The sequence below is a fragment of the Neolamprologus multifasciatus genome, chromosome 2 (genome assembly GCF_963576455.1).
Source record: "Neolamprologus multifasciatus chromosome 2, fNeoMul1.2, whole genome shotgun sequence".
NCBI lineage: Eukaryota > Metazoa > Chordata > Actinopteri > Cichliformes > Cichlidae > Neolamprologus > Neolamprologus multifasciatus.
This window is the reverse complement of record NC_140440.1, coordinates 21,050,761-21,071,601: the sequence shown is the minus strand read 5'-3', so window position 1 is coordinate 21,071,601 and position 20,841 is coordinate 21,050,761. Positions and strand designations below refer to the sequence as shown.

The 20,841-nt window shown below is 44.7% G+C and overlaps 1 protein-coding gene across 1 annotated transcript in view; it reads left to right on the top strand.

Annotated features, from left to right (window-relative positions):
- The first annotated feature begins 291 nt into the window (after nucleotides 1-291).
- The window catches only part of efnb1 (ephrin-B1), a 57,462-nt gene continuing 36,912 nt past the window's right edge, over nucleotides 292-20,841 (top strand). Inside the window, exon 1 of the mRNA XM_085171835.1 lies at nucleotides 292-1,386. Coding sequence (XP_085027961.1) covers nucleotides 1,271-1,386 — 116 coding nt within the window. The 5' untranslated portion in view covers nucleotides 292-1,270. The remainder of the gene's footprint in view (nucleotides 1,387-20,841) is intronic.

Here is a 20,841-nt window from a genome sequence, read left to right as displayed (position 1 = left end):
ATACACACACACACTCTGGTGCACTCGTTTTCAGTATGACGAATAACTCCAACGCCCATTTCAATTTGGGTCGATGGCTCGGGCCGAGGTGGTGGTGGAGGTGGTGGTGAGAGGGGAGGTGGAGATGTGGGGTCAACCCAATAACACCCCCGCCCCCCTCACCAATTCTCGCTCCCTCCTTCTACCTACCATCTACCCATCCACGTCCCTTAAATGCCTTCGCTTCCTGCTTCCAAGTTCGGACAGAGCGCTGTGATTGGCCGCCGCTGGCACAGTGGGCTGTTCCTCATGCGCTCTGTTCAGCTCGGGTTACAGTTGAGCTCGGGCTGCCGCACACACCGGAGGGCACAGTGTTACAGACGGTCAGAAAAAAAAAACACAACATACCGGCGTGGAAATGTTGGTGAGCTGATTTAGGAGCCACGTCGAGAAGCAGGGGAGCAGGTCTAATCTTACCTCGGCACTTTTTTGTGTGTTTCATGAAGCAATAAACTAGCGGTGAGACCGGACTGTATTTTTACGCACCGGCCACGCAGCATGCCCGAGTTGGACTAGAAGCGACCCTGCCGGAGCGCAACACGCACGCGTAACGCCACTGAGAGCCAGGAGGAATATTTACAATATAAACTCAATTCCTTTTTTTTTTTTTTTGGGGGGGGGGGGGAAGGAAGAATAGCAAAAGAAGGGGGCGGAGGAGTGAAAGATAACACTGGAATGAAGTGGACCTCGGGATTCCTGGCGTGCTGCGGAGTTGTAACTGATGGATGAATGTGGTCATCTGTTGGCTATAAACGGCGACAGGTACACACACCACCGAGGGCAGCTCTGACAAAGACGCGGCGCGGCGCTCCACCGACAGCCGCATCGCCAGATTGTGGCAAAACTGCGCGATTGGTCAGATCCGCTCCACGCATAGGGATCGCTGAGTTTTGTCCACAGAGTGAAAGAAAAGGTCGTGAGGGGGTGTTTTTTCTTTCTACTGCCTCAGCCACAGGTCAACCAGGACACTCGGTGGGCTGCTGCTGCTGCTGCTTTCCTCCAAATCCTATCAAGAACCGGGGCTCCTTCGCACGGCAGTTCAGTTAAGGACACGGGGTCTGGAGCAGATCTAAAGAAGTCGGACACAAGGACATGTATCTAATATCGACCTCACATGCTCCCGACTGATCGTAGCTCACCTTCCCACCGGGCGAACCGCAGATAAAGGTTGCCAAGCGCACCGTCCGTAGCTCTAGAGTTCTCGGCTCACTCGTCTTGTGTATTTATCAGAATGGCGGGACTCGGTTGTTGGAAGTATTACCTCTGGATCTTTACAATAATGTGCAGGTCGGCGTTACCATCGGCTAAGTCGCTGGAGACTATAATCTGGAGCTCGCAGAATCCCAAGTAAGTCTTGCATTTTCATTTGGACGAGGCTGTCAAACTCTATGGGTGTGTGTGAGTGTGTGTGCGCGCTCAATGGAGGGCTAACATTTATGGAAAAGTTGCCATTGTGTACATGCTGGGATAAATGTTCTGTTAAATGTGGCAATTATCTTAAAAAGAACATAATTTATTTAGTTCTAATTGTCCTCTCTGCGCCGCAGAGTGTGGCGTTGACGTCTTTCCCAGTGGGGAATTTCCCAACACTGAAGAAACACCGTTAAGTACATGCTTATACAATGTACAACGGGCCCAGCTTAAATCACACATTAAGATGGGTAATTATAGCAATTTTATTCGCAATATTGCACCCACCGTTTTATTTTCCAACTAAATCACGGCTATTCTAGGGCTGTGAGAAGTTCATCCACTCATAATTGGTGCAAAGAATAAAGGTGAAAAAGTCAAGTAAACCACGCCAAGTGTGTTCAGCTATAGCGCAGGATATTTTTTTTCCTCCCAACAGGCGTACGAGGGCCACACTCCGTCCAAAGTGGCCAAGTTTGAATTTAGTTTCTCCCCACAAAAATGCATAACAAGATGGTTCCAGATATCAGGTGAGCAAATGATCGAAAATAATTGTATTTTTCTTAATTACCCTGGCTTGGATCCAGCGCAATTTCTTCCCATGAAATCAAGGACACGTTTTTCAAAAGTCAGCAGCTGAAAGCCAGACACTTTCTTTAAAAATCCATATTATTCCCATCCAAACAAGTAAAGTGAGCCCAGACTACTGATAATAGATTACGCTCTGGTAACAATTATCACCCACTTAGACTTGACTCCCACATCTACATCATGTTGGAAAGCATTCATAAAGGGGGGGAAATAAACTAAAAGAGAAAAAGAGAGAGAGAAAAAGATCTGTGTGGTTGGAGCTGACCTTCATTCGAGCTCACAGCACTGAGGGGAAATGGAGAGTAGCTCGACCAGCCTATAACTGTAAGTTACTCATTGAAGTGAATCCATGATTTATCCCCCAAATGTCAAATGTCATAGAGGCTCGTTGTGCAGTCAGTGGGTATGAATATTGCTGCCATGTTCATTGGAGTGTGTGTCTCTGAGTGTGTGTGTGTGTGTGGCCCGGTCCTAATGGCAAGACTACGGCCCATCAGCTTTTATTTGGCTGAAGAAGTAGTGGAACAATGAGCGTCATCAGACAAAGATACACACACACACACACATGCAAAAATCCACACTTTTTAGTTAAGAGTAAAAAAAAAATAGAGGGAGACATTTATTGATTGATGATGTCACCTGAAGGGAATGTCTTAGAAGGTTACCATGCTGGGATTTTGGGGACTGGAAGATTGTTTCTCCATCTGTTTCTCCACTCTGCTCCTTGTAAAATCCCCACGAATGGCTGAATATTTCATAAAGTTCACAGTGGAACAATAATGCACTCTGCAAAGTGTTCTCTCAAGCTAATTATCCCGCTGCTCTGCCTTTTGGAAAACAATAGACAATTATCTTGCTGTGTGCAGGCTTTACAATAACAAAAAAAAAGAGAGAGAGACAAACCTGTTTTTGCTCTGAAATGTATCAGTCAGCAGCACTCGCTGATAGGCAATAAAAGAAAAAGAGATGGGGTGTGTGTGCTTGCGCAGGAATCAGCATCCGTCTTCACTGTTTGTTCCTCTAAACTCCATCTCTCGGTATTGGCCTGTATTACTCTATAGCGATAACAGTGGGAGAAGCCTATAGAAATGTACAGTACACTATCTGGTGACTTATCGAGATTTACGATGTCTTACTTCCTGTTCCTGCTTTTGGGAGCGCTGCTGCCTCAGCTAATAAATTAATCTGGCCCTCTGCTTGCACAGTGTACTACATACACACAAAAACTATAACAATACCAGTGCCTCCCCACAGGCAATGACTTATGAGGCAAAGTCTAGGAAACCAGCAGGTTTGGGCCGCTATGGTGTGTGTGTTTGTGCAGGTTTATGTGCATTCCTGCTGCTATGGATTTTCATGTGAGGATGCCATCACTCCCGCCTCCTGTATTATCAATAACTGGGGGTTTGCTTAATTGATTTCCTCCTAGCGTGCTTGAACAGGCAGCATACATCATCGCGGTAGCACTGTCTTGCGAGAAAAATAACAAGAGGAAACATACTTGAGTTTTAGTTCTCTCTTCTTTTTTTTTTGCTGCAGGATGCATCAGACCTTTTTGATATTTAATTTGAGGCCGGATGAGTGAAGTGGCAAAGTAGGGGTGTCGGTGGGAGGGGGGGTGATGAAGGAGCAGCCGTGCAGAAAAAGAAGAAGAAGGCTGGGATGTGTCAGCGTCCCCCCGGCCGGTAAAGAACAGTCTAACATTTGATCAGAGCAAATCGGATTAGTTCTCATTTAGCTGAGTGGGATTACGCCACGAAATGTCACTTTGTTATGACTGATCACGTCCCATCGCCTTGGCTGAAGCTAGCGCCACTATGTACAGGCGTGCTACATACATGGACACACACACACACTGACACTCACACTGTGCTGAGGTACACTACAGTGATGCCAATTTAATGATGATCTGACAAGGTTGCTATGAGCGGTTCCTGCTCGTCCTCCAGCCCTCCTCGGCTAATATTTACCTCATGACCTGTAACTACCACAGCCTGTTTGCAGCAGCTCAGGAGACAAACAAGGTGGTGAGAGAGGGGTAAGAGAAAGAAAAGGAGAGGAGGAGAGATGGAAAACACAGTTGCACACCTCTAAAAACATGCAGCGAGGAAGCGGCTACAGGCTGGGCAACAGTCTGCTGCACTGCTTTTGAACTCTTTGCATTTTTTGGTGAGGCTTGGAAAGACTTTACATGAATTATTTTTTTATTTTTTGGCCTCTGGGTCAAAGCCCACAAAAGGACGCAAAATAGCAGAAGAAAGGGGGTAAAAACAAAAAGAGCGTTTGCGTTTGATAAAAAGTAAAGTCTCCTGATTCGAGCCTGTGAGTCTCTACTTTACTCGACTTACTTTGCTGTCCCTTTACCTCAGCTGTCTGTCTCAGAGTTTAACAGTTGACTGGTTTGCTTTATATCACACTTGCGTGGTTAAACGGTTCAGTGGGCTTGTAATTAAGCTAAACTTTATTACCACTGGGACATTTAGCAAATATGTTTAATTTTTCCCAAAACAAAAAAAGGAAATTTTTGTGGCTTTTTTTTCTTTTAATTGCAAAGCACTTTGAGATGATGAGGCAGCAATTTTATTGGTTCACTACATTTCCATCACAGCATAATTTAATTTAACTGCTGCTGGTTTTGTTTTCATGTTTAGTGTTTTACAATAAGCTAATTAGGCAGATTTTTTTTCTTTCTTTCTTTTTTTTCTTTGCATGAGGTAATGAGAAGAATACAATGTCTTCCTTATCTTGGAAGTGCCTCTTACCAAAGCAATCATTTCAATGGGTTTGTTCTCAGACACTGACTCATCTGCCACTTTCACCTGCTCAGCTATGCTGACTTTCAGGAGGAAGTGAAACAAAACAAACTGAAACGGCACAACTTGAAAACTGCCGAAACCTGTTGAGCGAGAGCCGGATGCAGCCTCAGACGAGAATCAGGATTTGGTTCGGAGTCCGGCGAGCGCTCCCTCTCCTGCTCCGTGCAGCTGCGGTCACTGTCGGGGAGGGTCAGAGGCCTGTTTTTGTTTCTTCCCTGCCTCACACCCCGCCGCTTGCCCCCGTTACCCCTTCGCGATACGTACCTTTTCCCTCTCTCTCTTTGCCTCCCACAGTCTCCCCCTTTCTCCACCCTTTAGACTCTGATCATGTTTCCCTCTGATAGAGATCTCATTACACACAGAGAGGACTTAGAGCCTGAGCCCCACTCAGAGAGAACGAGAGAGGGCCAACCAATAAGAAATACCTCTGGATAGCAACTGGCCCACAGTGCTGTAAAGGGTCCCTGTGTCTCGCTGTAAGGACAGCTGCGTTTTCTTTTATGTGTCTGTGTGTGTGCGCGCACACGCGTGCTTCTGTGTCGACACGACTGTTGTTTCAGCGGTGTGTGTGGGTAATGGCAGATTCTTCATTTGGTTATCTACACAAGGCACCTGGGCTCGGGAAAGAGGGCTGCAGGGCGTTTAGGTTATTTCAGCGAAGAAGAAGAAGTAGAAGAAAAAGAAAAAGAGGAAAACAATGCAGCTTTTTCATCATGGTTTTGCTCCAGATGGACTCACTTTATCCACTGGTGGTTTTGGCTGCCACATCACTGAAAGCTGATCATTCTGTTTTGCTGTGTTATTGATGCATTCATTTCTTTATATTCAAGCAGTGGTGCACACGAAACCAAAGCTTTTGTTCCCCGAGTTTGGGAAAAGTAGCATTTGCTACTAATTTGTTTGGATTTTTTCTTTCTTTCTTTCTTCCTCCGTCTTTTTGTTCTGTGTGTGTGTGTGTGTTTTTCCAACTGGTCGTCGTGACCCACAGTTCCAGTTGGTTTTCGTTCAAGACATATTACAGGGACAGCAGCTGAAAGCAGTGAATCATTTGGCAAGAGGGGACAATGCCTGGAAGGATTAGTCAATTAGCAGAACAAGAACATAAACAGCAGTGACTGGACACAATCAACAGCAACTTTACTGACGTCGAGAATCTAAATCCGCAGGCAACGTGTCATATCACAATATTACCATATGTACTTCTATTTAAATTTATATTTAAATTTTTATAAATATATACAGCTACACAAACAGGCAAAAATCCAAATCAAGTGTATTGACTTTTTTTTGTTTATCTGGGGAGTTGCAGCTCAAGATTGTAACCTGACACTAGTAGAAATATTGCACACACATCAACTAACAGAAATGGCACAGAAAAAATCAGCAAAATGCACACATTGCACACATATTGCCTAATTCCTGCCCCCCCACCACCAATTAATTAAATTAATTTTTCAAAAAAAGCTGGTTGGGATTTTGCATTTTTAACACTTGCCATTTTGTTTTGGAGTGTTTGTGTGAAATAAGACATCTAATATACTTATGCTTGGGGGGGATGACAGATAAGAACTTGTTACCAAAGCCCTGGAGTAAAAACTGTTTTTACATTTGGGGAATTTTCATATAGGTGTGACAGTTGCTAGTGAGTCAGAGTTGTGAGTCACTGATAACAATGATAAATGCAGCAAAGTGCATTATGCAACAAAAAATTCTTCACTGGGATAAACACCACATTCATTTAAATGGGTCATGATAGCTGAGTGGTTAGGGTGTGCACCACATGGGTGCAAATTCAGCCGAGCAGCACCACAACAGGCTTGCTTCCTTTGCTGGGAGTCGCTCCCCTGCCCTCTGTCCCGTATTTCCTGCCTTGTCTTCTTTTGCTTGTACCCAATAAAGGATCCTACCTCCTAAAAGGAAAAAATAGGGTGTATAGATGCTTTTTTAAAGAGTAATTGTAAGTTCAGTTGAGTATAAAATAAACTTCCAATCAGTTTGAGTCTTGTTTATTTTTCCTCTTGAGCTCGTGGAAGTGAAGGAGCGCTTAAGAGTGTACGTCCGTGCGCCATTGTTCTTTGTCCAGCCACAGCGGAGCATTAAGGAAGTGTTAGGAGCGTGCCAGTGTGCCCCTGTGAAAGTGTCGAGGGCCGGGTGGTGGATGAGTGTAGAGTGGCTGAACAGTGGCTGCCTTACAGGCTGTTAGCGACCCAGCTTCATTAGACGGAGGCCTGGCTGGCAGCGACCAGGAAGTTCCCATCAGCTCCGGCTCTGCCAAGCAGAGGCACAGACGACGGTGCTGGAAGGCTTCCCTTAAGATTCCTACTTGTCACCTCGCCTGTGCTTTTAGCTGATTCGAGAAGAAAAATGGGAAGGGATGCAGAGTTACAGGAAATGAAGAGAGAGGGAGAGAGAAAAAAAAATTGAATGGGCAAAGTCTGCCTTTTGTTTTCCATCTAAGTTCTTTTACATAAGAGCAGTTGAATATAAGGGGATTAAACAGAAGAGGAAAGGAAGCTAATGTAGAGCGTCGAAATGCAGCCCCGGGCTCAACCGCACATCCTTTGAGTCCAGCATAGAGATCCTAGATTACTTCCATGTGTCAGTGCAAGGAGGAAAGAAGGGGAGAAAAGAAGAAAGGAGGACGGGGATAGAGAAGTTGAGCAATTGAAAAGCAAGCAGACTCGGGCTGGTGGAGATCAGCGGCAGTATTGGACAGTGGAACGGATCTGTGTGACAGCCATCTCTAAAACCATTACCCCCACGGCTCCGACTCGGGGAACTCGTAACCTCCTCCTCCAGACTGACCTCACAGACTTAACTCTTTCTCATAGAACCCCTCTGTGCTGAGGGGGCAGACCTCATCGGATGCCATTCCCTAACAGTGGGCAGGCAACCTCAACAGCCAGCTGCACCGCACATTCTTTAAGACGTCAGGGGCTGTCACCGGCATACAGGCGACGAGGGATCTGTTTCCCCCTCCGAGTTTGTGGCACACTAAAGACCTTTGTGGGATTGGTTTGCATTTACTGTGCCAGGAGGTGACGGAGCCCAGCGACTAATCGCAAAAATGTGTGGGACAGGGGAGGAAGTGCGTGTTTATTAACAAATAAAATTGGTGAAAACACTGAGGTGGGAATATAAATTGTGATGTAGGGTTATACGGTTTCTTGCCTTTTTTTTTAAACTCCAAAACAAAAATACAAATGAAAGTTTCAACTTAATTAATCAAACGATAGATTTAGTTGGACAAAAGTTTTTCTGGAACTTTCAACACTAAAAAAATGTGTATTATTGACAAAAAATGCTTTTATTCTGCAAGTCAAGTCCAAAAAAGAATAATAAAATAAAGTGTATCACATTTAGATGTTTCTTATGGCTGCCGACGAGCTTCTCAATTTACATTTGACATCTTAATTGGAACCAAAAATGAGCCGTGCTTTGTAAAAGATCATATTTTTACAAGAAGAGCCTGGATGAAGCATGACCACGCCACAACCGGCTCGGAACATATCATTAATGATCATCACGGAGCTCTTTGTTCACTGTTACGAGTACACTAATGGAGTGACAGGGTAATTGAATCGAGTGGTAGGATAATAGAATGATAGAATGATAAAGTAATGGAATAGTGTGGTAGCGGCCTCCTTTTCCCAAGGGATACCCCCGTAAGTGTGTCAGCGTGGCAGATGGGCGGTCTGTAACAACCCCCTTACCCATGTTAATTATAAAGCATCATAATCCATCTATGGCATACAGGAGGACAGGACATGGAGACTATTAGGGCGAGCGTGGAAACGGCACAGTGTATAATCCTTGGGACTTTTCCTCTATTAGGCTCCCTGGGCACCGAGCAGAAAACCCCCCACTCATTTCTCCAGTAATCTAGTTTGAGCAGTGCCTCTCTTGCTCGTCGTCTCTTTCTGCATCTCTGCGTTTGCGTGTCCCAAATTTTCAGCTGTTAACTGGAAGTTTGATTTATCTTTGGGGTTTTTTTCCTCTTCCCTACTTCATTTTTTTCCCACCATGCCCACAGGCAAGACAGACAGCCCCCAAAAAGCATTTGAAATAGTGTGTGTATATGTGTGTGTGTATGCCTCCGTTAACCCATTCTGCCAAGTCTTGGCTCAGTCTTTTCTAAGCAAACTCCCAGCAGGGACCTGGTCCCCCTTGTGCTGGTGAGAGGAGTTGGAAGAAAAGGCCTGTGGGACTCCTGCTGCTCCCAGGCCCGGCCCCGGCCCCTCTGCCCGGGAAAAGCCCGGGCCTGGGATTTGCTGTGCGCCGGGGCTCTGTGTGGCAGCTGTGAGTGACGCTTCAATCGCCTCTCCCCGGGACGCCCCAGCGCAACCCTGCATTCCCTTTCACACCTCGGAAACGAGGGGGAAAAAAGACAATTACACACATATTCAGCAACCTCCATTTCCCAGTCTGTCTGCAATCCTGCATCATTGATGTACGGCCTATGAAAACACATTTGTAAAGTTTCTTGTGTTTTGCAAATAAGTCTGCCTTCTAAACAACTTGCAAATTAGCTTAGTTGTCCGGACAGCCCTTTTACAATTTCATTATGTATTTGAAGCTGCTCTTGTTTATTTAATTTTTTCCAACTTGTCGTCTCTCGTGGTAAACACCATAGCTCTGCTATTTCCTCTGAATTTCCCTTGATATTTAGAAAACATAAGTAATGGAAAAAGATTGGAGCCTTAAAGTGGAGTTAATGCTATCATGTATGGGTTGTCAGTAAATTGAGTTTGTCTCTGGGCTATTGGAGCAGGGACTGGTGAGCCAGCGGGATTTAAGTCTCTTAATTGAATTATTTTGATTGCTGACTTGATTGATGGAGTCAAATGTGTAGCGTTTCCATGACTTTTTTTGTCTGACTAATTCTTCTTCCAACAGAGCCATACCAGACAGATACAATAGGAACCTGTAATCAATCACAACTGCAGCCCCGAGCATTTTGTCTGGAGAGAAATGTGCCTGCCATCAGGTCCGAGTTCCACAAGCCATCCAGACAACGTAAAACCAACAATGACATCAGATAGTAAAGCACTCTAAAGTCTAATCTTCCCATAATGCCATGCTAAACCCCACAGAGACCCACTGCGGGGAGAAAGGCTTTTTTTTAATGCCTCAGTGCTGCTCCTCCTCCTCCCATGGCCTCTAGCTCTGTGTGCATGTGTGTGTGCATGTGTGTGTGTGTGCCCATGCATGTTGGGAAGCGAAAAAGAATTCAGGAGTGAATGGAGATGTCACTGTCAGACTCTGGCCTCCACATGAATCTGCTCCAGAATGACCATATTGGCAGCTTATCCGTATCTGTGTGTGTGCGTGTGTGTGTGTGAGCCCGTTGGGGGTCCGTCATTTCCCCTCCATGCAGAGTTCTTACGGCCCTGATTGGAGCCTGGCAGGACGCAGGTCTATATTTCATCCCATTCATATGAGGGAGGCCGTTTCATCTCGCACACACGTTTCCCATTACATGTGTGTTTATTCTCCCCCATGATGTGCTCAGCCGTGGAAGTCCCTCATCATCTCTCCGATATTGGAAATCGGAGTTAGGTTCTGCTAAAGCAAACACAATATCCCAAAACCTCTCAGCTTCCCTTTATGAACTGTTCGGAGAACACGACCATCGGCGTTGCGTCGGCTCCGTTTAACGAGTTACTCTGGCGGTTTTGCCTCTCGAGGCTCCGTAGCACGAGATTTCACACTGCGATTTTAACCGGCTAATCTTAATGTGTGGCGCTCCATCCGCTGTTCTGCTGTCTCATCTTCCATTTTCCCCTTCGCCCTGAAAAGTTTGACTACTTTTAGCTATTCCTCTCATCTGTCTCAAGTCCCCCCCCCAACTGTGAAACATGACAGCCCAAACATCCATCACATCACTCCTCTCTTCTCCTCTGCTGTCTTGGAGATGAAAGCTTTTTCTCTTTCAGACAAACCTCTGCGAGTCCTTTTCTTCGTGCCGAGCTCAGGCCCTGTGTTGCTGCTTTTAGGAGCTCTGTTTGCTGCGTTTTCTGATTTATTTATACACTCCTGATTGTAGCGCCTCATGCATGTCAAGAATCTCAAAGTCTGAACCTTGCCATGTGCATTATGCGGGCTGAGTCAAATTCTTATTTGAAATATACATGAATGCATGAATATATTTATCGCCGAGAAGCCCCCGTGCATCCGGGAGAGTCTCATTTCCTGTAGTGGCCCTGCTTTGGAATGGAGTGGCGTGATCTTTGAAGGCGCCCCACATGCGGCCACCGAATAAGAGCGCCTGGTGCACCTCTCGCACAATGGACGGGGGTAGAGGGACGGGAAATGATTTGGCTTCTCTTTTGGAGGGGCCGGAGCAGTCGCTTCAAAGCGGTGTGCCTGGCTGAGGCTTTAACCGGCCATCTCTCTGCATTAGATGTGCGTCCTGTGACGAGCCTTTGAAGGGTGGGAGCAGCTCTGGCTGGGAGATTGCGATTGCATTGCACAGGTGTTGGAGGGGGTTCGGCCTCTCAAAAAGAGACTTGCAAGTCAGTGGCTTCAATGGGATTGCGCTGCTCCACTCAGCCTTGCTTTAGTAGGCTGGAGTAAAACGTGTCGAGCCCAAGGGCCCGCAATGTGACGAGGCAACAGCTGCCTTGTCATGTTTGGATGTACACACACGCACATACAGAGGAAGGTAGTATGGATGTGTGTGCGTGCCAGCTCAGGAGTCAGCTGTGGTTGGCTCACCCAGATTAAGGTTTGAGTGTGCGTTACAGATGGCAGTAATAATGATCAGATAGCCCTTGTAATGGAGACAGCCCAGTTTGTAATGGCTTCCTAAAACAACACATGGAGCGTCTTTACGAGGCCACAATCCGACCGGTTATCACAGAGCAAACTGCGCGAATGAGAATAGCGTCATGTCAAACAAGCTATTTATTAGCAGACGCATCACACACACACGCATACATTTCATTTTAATACCGACAGCCTGCATCTTTGCCCGCGCACTCCGCTTGTTAAAGGCGAGTGTTATCAGAGGAGACACAGACTCCCGCTGCACCAGTTAGGCCGTCCTCCCCTTTTTACATTTGCTGTTAATGAGCCTAATGATGTGTGTCTCCGCGATTGCATCAGTCAATATGCCGTTCAATACGGGTTTTAGAAAACCCACTGACAACTTAAGCATGTCCGCCTGGATAAGATCTCCCATCCAAGGCAAAGAAGAAAGAGGAACCAATTTGTCTTGGATTTGATGGGACATGTGTAGCTGTCTTTTACAATCATGAGCCCGAGATTGTAAGTGAGAGAATAGGCTTGTCACTCAAATTCTCCGATAAGAAGCTTCTTTTAAGAAATGGAAGGCAGCTGTGTATTAAAAGCACCGCGTCCTAGTTATTACAGTTCATCGTTGCTCTCTTCTACAGAGATCTGTTGTGCGCTGGAGATAGCTCTCAGTCTTTCTGTTGTGCTTCCTGTTTGATTTCAGTGCAGGTTTAGTTTCACTGTTTCAGAAGGTTTTGTTTTTTTTACATTTTATTTCTGTTTATGTCAGGAGGTGTTTAGTATATAAGAGACCAGGGACATTTCGTTTTATGCTTTGTCTGAGAGTTGCCTCAAGGAGTTTTAACAATCTCAGCGTAGTGATTACAGATGTTTCTTTTTCTGCTCTGCTGCGCTTATTTTTAGCCGGGCTTAGTTAGTGTAGCTTTCCACTCATGCACCTGAAATACATTCCCTTGTTTCTTTATATTTAGTTTACTTTGCTAATGTTGCTTTCTTCCTTCCTGCAAACACAAAAAAATAAAAAAAATCCAGCGAGAGTCCTTTCTGACACTGATAAAAGCAGTTTCTTTTAGAAACCACACAGCATTTGATTGATCTGTCCCGTGGTCTTGATCCCTGGGCTTGGCTGATTAAACCTATCCATCAGCTTCTCTTATCAGTGGCCTAACAGATCGACTGCAGGACACTGAACTAAAACCCCGTGTATTGTTGTTACACAGAAAAAGTCAAAGGCTAAGAACAGGGAGGGAAGGGCTTTGCCTGAACCCCCCTGCCTTCTTCTTTTTCAAGGCACTGAGAACAAAGCATAAAAAAATTCCCCACTATGTTATTTTAAAGAACATGTATCCTGTAAAAAGCGGGTTTTAAGATGTAGGCATTCGTCATGCTATTGTCATTAGCATGCTGCCCATATTGAATTAACCTCGAAACGAGGCCTGAACAGTAGCGTCGCTGATTGTGATGAGTGTTTTCCTCCTGGAGGGAAAATCATATAGTAATGCTTCCTGCCCGCAGTGTCAGCTTCCCACTAGAGATGTGACCCTGCACCCGGTCACAATTCACACAGATATCAGCCAGATAATGACATCTCTTTCACTGACAGGCTGTCGCTCACATGCCCCTGCAAGAATCCTCACAAACCAACACACACACTTAAATGAACCTATGCAGGCATGCACTTGTGCATGCTTGGAAAAAACAAACAAACATAAAAAACAAAAACGAGGTCATACGAGCATGGTCCCCGTTATGAATCATCGGAATGATTTGCAAGTCTAATAACCAGTTTCATAAGACCTGCCTGTTATTTTCTGAAATAAATTTCAGTTTCTCATCTTCCGCCTGCGTGTTAAAGCAAATACATCAAGGCTACTAAAACGCTGGATGATTGCATGTCACTTTGCTCTCATTTATCTGCAAAGCATCTATTACCGTCATGTTGTCAAGTCGGTGCAAACGGCACGGGGGAGAAAAGCCAACAGATGGGCTTTTTAGAATTCACAGATGTAGGATTTTTTGGGACAGTTTGTTGAAGATAAACCCCTCGTTCCCCCCTCGCTCTTATCTTATCGTAAACGTCCTAAATTACGTTAACCTCTTAACACTAGGAAACACAGTATTTCACCGTGTCAACATATAGGCTCACGTTTCACTCGATAATGATCGCATCGGAGCTCGCATGCTGGTTTTTCTGCACTCTGCAGAGCATTTGAAAAACAGATAGTGCCATCAAAGTTAACAACTCGCTGCCTTATCCAGAAACAATCAGCCTAAGTTTACATAGTCGGAATTTCGCGTTGAAAGAAGATAGTTTATTTAGCAAACCTGTTGCAGCATGCACTTGCAGAAACAGGTGTAGACCTGCTAGCTTGTCCGCTTGCTGCTCCTCATTTTTTTAAAGAGGAGGTGGGTGTGAGCGCGTTTCCTTGCGTGGCACATTCATTAACCCGGTATCTGGCTAATCTCTTTGCTAATTCGTTTGGTTCTCCAAGTGCTCCTGTGTATTAATATCCTCTCTGTGCTGCCGCTCATGGGATGTAGTAGGAGCGTAGCCATGGCGATGATTGTGTCATTATTTTGCAGTCAGATGAGTGATATCTCAGAGGGCTCTAGCCGAGTTGTCCTGGCCAGTTGAGAGGAGCTGATTAGAATTGCAAATGGCCGCCAAGTGTTGTGTTTATTGTGTGTCTCAATATTGGAGACAATCAGGCGAATCAAAGCCCTCAGCTGGAGAGATGGGACTGAGGCACGGTGGGCCTCTCTGGTTGGCACCACGTCCTCAGATTTGCTCCCTCCTCCCCGCCTCCCCTCTTTCTTTTTTCCCCCCCTTCTCTCTGGTGCCCTCTCTCACAGTTGACTCTGTCGTGTCTGTGTGTGTGTGTGTGTATATGTCCTGAAGTACATGGACACAGCTGGAGAAAGGGAAGGAGAACGACACTAAATCCAGCACACTCAATCATCTGTAGTGTGGCGGTCCCTCTCACGCAGCTGAGAAATATTAAACACGCTCTATGATAATGAAAGCGCCCGCGAAGGGCATAAATATCAGAGGCAAAGTGCGGAAGGATTAAAACGTCGTGTACGTTTGCTCATAACGCAAATTTGTCATTGATTTCATGGCTTCCTGAATCGTCAGAAACAGAATTATCAGCTATTCATCAGTGGGAATTCTCTCTCTCTTATTATTATTATTTTTTCTTTTTCCGATGCCTGCCTCTGATGAGGAATGGCTGCACATATTAAGGGGTCGGGTAGAATACTCAAATACCTGCACGCAGTACTCTTGTCAAGCCCTGCAAATGGAGCCTATTGGCAGAGCGCCCTAGTTACGGCTGGGTGACAGAGTGCGGTCCAAAGTGCCCTAAACACACATTTTCTCCGCAAATCACTTGTGAATTGTTCTTCCTCAACGATAGGCCATTACCTCGATATTGACTCACTGTTTGTACAAGATTCGGAGAAATCCATCTGAAAGCCATCCAGTGCTGTTGGGTGAGACGGGAAGCGGTGGTTTTTAGCTCTCTGTGTAATTCACTCTGTCAGCTGCATACAGAGAGGCCTATCTTCTCTTGTTTCGCTACTGTTGGCTTTTAAAGAATGTGTAAGTATATATGCACATGTGAGAATGTGTGTGTTCACAACCCTGTTCAAACAACCGGATGATTCCTCGGGTCATACGTGCTTCTCATATAACGCCAGTTGCAACAGGCATGTGCAAAGCCCAGGTACGGGCATGCACAGTGAGCAGGTATTGCTATGGGGAAATGACTGTTAAATTTAAGTTTTATTGCACCACACACATACTTTTTTAGTGATTGCTGCTGGAGGCAAAATGGAAAACAAGGTTTTCAGGAATGTGTCCACACTCTAAGATAAACCCAGAGACGTTCACTGGGAGACTTTTATCGTGACTCGCGAACAAAGAGCGAAGACCGGCAGCCTTCATAAGACTCGCATGTCCGATTTGATATGATCAAGAGTCACTGGCCTTGAAAGGCAACAGCCAGTGCCTGTGAGAGGCAGCAGCTCATGGCCTGTTTAGACAGAGATGTGTGTCATTGAGCTTGACACGCGGTTGATGAGAGATCCTTAGAATTGTGTGTGTGTGTTTGTGGAAGGAGAAAAGAGAAACTGGGTGAGTGTGTGTCAGATCGCCGACGTCGTTGTTTGTGAGTGTGTGAAACTAAGGAGGGAGTTCATGAGGTGACATCTCGTCAGCTGTTTGACTTTCCCAGTTTCCCAGGGAAGCAGTTTCAAGAACAATGCAGAAGAAAAACCACCAACCACCGACAATTGAAATGCCACAAAGAAAAAGAAGAAGAAGAAAAAAAACCCGGTGCTGTTTGTTGGTGACTGAATTATTGCCGTTCCTCGAGATTGGAGACGGAGGGGGAAATGTGTGAGTGACTGCACAGTGCTTGTAGCAGACACATATCACCTACCGGACTCCTCTACCCATCCATCTCCCAGCACTCCTCACAATAGCAGGAATACATTAAAAAAAGAGTAAGTCAGGATGGAAGGGGACACAAGATAAATATTGTGTTAGTATTTTTCCTCCCTCTCCCGTGCAATTGTCTTTCACACTGACAGATGAACAATGGAAGTATTTTGAACTTTGCTGCGTGCTATCTTTTACTTCTGGGTTCAGAGCTGCGCTGTCAAAGCCAGACGTGTTCTGGCAGAGATTGATTGATTCGCTTTCTGTGCACCATGTCTTCTCTTTGTTCTTCCAGGAAGGCTTTGGTGTCTTTCCAGTATTGCAGATTTTCTGTAGCTGTGTCATATTAACACCTGTTAACAACATACAGGCTTATAAAATATAGATGTAGCTCCCCTTTGATCGTAAAGAGCTGCTGTAAAGTTCAACCTGCATGCGGTTCATTTCTGTATTCTATAGAGGCAAACTCAAATCTTTCTATAAGACCCCGACTCTGGAAGTCTTAATATGTTATTACATTAGGGCAGATTAATTTAAGAACTATTTGACCTTTTGGAATATATAATTATTATTTACATTAATTAAGCAAGCATCAAAGTGAACATCAGGCTTGTTTCCCATATGGGAAAGAAATAGAAAAAACTTATAAAAGACTTGCATCAGATTTGGCTTGCTTCATATAGTGAATCATATAAGGCCACTTTCTCATTACTTTTGTATACTATTTTAGGAAGTATCCAAAACATACAAGTTTCATTAATATAATTTTTCTAAGGATCTTATATCTGTTTTCACTCTTTTATGTTTTTCATACAAGTTTCACACAAGACAGATACAAACTTTATAAGATTTATATATATCTTTTCCATATGGGTTAGGTTAGCATAAGACTGGAAATTGAGAACAATGGTTTGTCCGGCTTTGTCCTATGTGAAAAAATTAATTCAAATATACCTGTAAGTCTTACAAATGATCAGGTCTCATTTTTATATAGAACACTAAATACAGTTTTAAAATGATATCATGTCTTATCACATTCACAACTTGATGCTATGTTAAGCTAACCTTTTGGGAAGCAAATAAACAAAATTTTGAAAAAGTCAAGTAATCCTTTAGAAGAAAGAGCACAAGTCTTAATATATCACCACATTATGGCAGATTCATTTAGAAACTGTTTGACCTTTTGGAATATATAATCACTTGCTCTTTCTTGCTAAGAATTATGATAAAGACTATGCTATTTATGAAGCTAGCAAGCAAGCATAAACAAATTATTACAATATATCTCATTTTATATGACACAAACTGAAGTGAAAATGTCATGTTATTTTTTGGTATTCAAAAGCTTTATGCTAGGTTGAGCTAACCATTTCTAGAAGTATCGTTAAAGTGTTTAAAGAAAAAGAATAGAAATCAAGAGAATTGGCTATTCTGGCTCTGTCCTATGTCACAAATTAACTTAAATGGACCTTTAGGTCTTAAAAATTATCATATTCCATTTTTATATGACACAAACTGGAGATTAAAACTAAATGTTTTCTTATTGTACTAATAACTTTATGCTAGGTTAAGCTAGCCTTTTGGAAAACAAGCAAGTATCAATGTAGCTTACTTTAAACAGAGAAATTATTTACTTTTGTCACATAGGACAGAGCAGGGTAACCTAAATGCACTTTAAGGTCTTAGAAATGATCATATCTCATGTTTATAAACTGAAGCATTAAAGTGACATGTTCTCTTATGACATTTAGAACTTTATGCTAGGTTAAGCTAGCCTTATGGGAAGCAAATAAACAAAATTCTCAAAATGTCAAGCTATCCCTCAGAGGAAAAACCACATTAGTAATGGGTGTCCAGTGTGTTTTGGTGATTTGATTTGATTCCCAGATGTGTGGGTGCCAGAATATTTCTAAACCGGGCAGCTGCACTTCATCACGGTGTTTCTAAGAGCCACTTTTATTAGAAGCACAAGTTTGGAAAATTAGCAACAAACCGTATCCAGACCCTCATCCTCAATAAGCTTTTTTTACTTGCTTCATTATTCAGTCTAAAACTGAGATCCCTCAAGTAATTTTAACCATGCTGAGATAGGAAGGCAATTGTTAGCAATTGAATTTAACCATGACTGGCTGTATATGAGCTGAACAGAAATTAAATAACTTTTTAACGTTTTAGTGTGTGTGTGTTGGATGTGTTTATTAGTGCATGTGACTGAGCAGCAATTTTTTTTTTAATGAAAATGTTTTCTGAGGGCTCATTGATGGAGTTAGAGATACCAAGCACAAAAAGGCCTCTGGTAGCATGTTTGCAAGCTGTGTGGGTTTGATAATGGTTATGGGTTTTTTTTCATTCCCCATGTTTCTTCCTGTGCTCCCTTAAGTGGGAGTGAAACCCAGTTGGGGTGAGGGTGAGGGATGCTATTGTTCGTCTGGGAGGTTCTCCTGATTTCTCCCCCTTTTCGGCCTGCTCGGCACTGATTATAGCCTCGCATCCCGGTCCAGCTCTCGACTCTCTGCTCTGCGGCAGCTCGTCCTCTGGGATCCTTCTCTCTGTGATCGTCCAGCACCCCACACCTCATTTACACGCACATTCATCGCAAACTTTGGCTCAATCGGGGCGTCTGGCACACAGGCCCGCTCACCATCACCCACTCAGGCCTGCATGGACACATGTATAATCTGCACATAGCCACACAAGCACATATACAGTGAGTTTGGGCCAGGCGGGTTTGGCTGTGACTGTAGACTGGGCCTGTGGAGAGATCTTTACGGAGCATGCAGAGCCCATCTGTGGCTGCTCCTCAGTGATGGGAGGCAGCTGGCTGTGTGTATGTGTCTGTGTGTGTTGTGTTGTGGCCAGGAAAAGGGGCTAGGGAGAGGAAAGAGCCTTGTGTGTGTTTGGGTCACAGAGCAACCTCAGAATGAGGGCTAAACTCAGGCTGAAACTGACCCAATGTCTCTCAAGCCGAGCCAAATCTCTTCTCTTCTCTTCTCTTCTCTTCTCTTCTCTTCTCTTCTCTTCTCTTCTCTTCTCTTCTCTTCTCTTCTCTTCAGCCCTCCAGCTGGAAGAGCTCAATCCCCGAGCTGAAGAATGAATAAGTGGAGGCCCAGAGAGCAACAGCCTGGGCCTTCTCTTGCTGTCAGCGATACCGTGGATGACGTTCAATCACGCCGCATACACCCATGCTCGCTTAACTCCCCTGCTCTTAGGGAGGGATGGGCTCAGCTCTGACAGAAACCACAGAGGCCATAAGAAGAAACAGATTATGCTCTTTCTCCTCCCTAATGACTTCTGACACTCCTCTCGCTCAACAGTGCTCTTCAGCTTGTTCGTCTGGAAACAACGTCCACTTCTGTCCTACTTGTGGCAAGGCCATCTGGGCATCATCTTGTTAGCTCATTACAGCCGCTGATGGTGTTATGCTAGCCCTTCATGTGACAGTGATAGAGGGCAAGCATACGGGGCTCGTTTTTGAACACGAGGGGTGTGTGCTCTTGCGTTGGAGCTCATCCGTTTGCCACTGTTATGAGCCACGCTGGATGGGATCTGCTCTGCATGCCAGCTTGTTGACTGAGCTAACTAAAGCTAGTGTCGTGTTTGTGTGTTTCTGTGAGAAAGAGAGAGAAAAAGGAAGCCTGTGTTCACACATACAAAAGCAGTTCTCTGCAGGGTGGAATTCAGGATATTCTGTCTGTCTTTTTTTTGCCTCTGACATCGTCATTTATGTCCCTCTAATGGGGACAGCCCGGAGGGAAAATACCAAGCTTTCTACTTTTCAGCAAGTCACTGTTGCCAAGTCTGGCCTACAGTGCAGCTTGGACCGGAGTTTATAGTTTATCCAATATCGCTACCCTCTGGCTAGTTTGTTGTTCTTTTTCTATAATAAGGGTCAAATCCTTCCTGCTTTACTAAACAGTTCTGGGGCCAGATGGACCTTGTTTTTCTTAATTTCAGGATGCTTGTGTTTGCTCATGTGTCTTTATGTGTGTGTGTGGGGCCTTGGTGAGCATTGGAGGCGACTTGTTTACTGTGCTTGACATGTGAGGAAATCTGTGTGTGTACACTGCGGGGCGTGTGTTTATGCGCGTGTGTTTATAGTCAGGCCTCCCTAAGAACATCTGCCCCCGCGACAGCCTGACAGAAGCCAGCTATGTATACAACCGATCGGGGTCGGGGTCGGGCTGCGGGCTACGAGCGCAACCCTGCGACCAGCTCACCTTCTCGAAGCTTCGGACCGGTTTGGGGTCTGGTTCTGTCGTCGTTCACGTGACTTAGTGGCAAAACTCTCTTTGGCCTGAAACGACCATGCTGCGTCTTCTCTCTCCTCTCTCCACATTAAGAGCGAAGCCATTTCAGAACCCACTATTTGAATGTTTTCATTGCGAGGCCGCGCAAGCAGTTGGCTGCACCTAGAGGGAAATGAAAGGCCAAAGCAGTCCCTGGTAGCAGGCAATTATTTAATATTGATTGACTTGAATGAGAACAGGACGCATTTGTAGCCTGTGATTACACAAAACATAGACTGCCTCGAGTGAATGAATCTGTTGTAAATCCCTGCCGCCGCACACTATCTTACACAAGCGCTCAACCACAATGCTCTTTGCATAACATGGCTTTGTGTTCTTGCAGACTTAAGCATAACTGTGTCACACAGTTATGACACAGTTATAACTGTGTCTCCCTGCTTTACTGCAGGGAGACTCTAGTATCTGTTTGAGCGGCAAACTTATGGAGTATTGATTGAAATGTTAGGAAATGTCTCACACTGTTTGGAAAGTGTAATCTCTA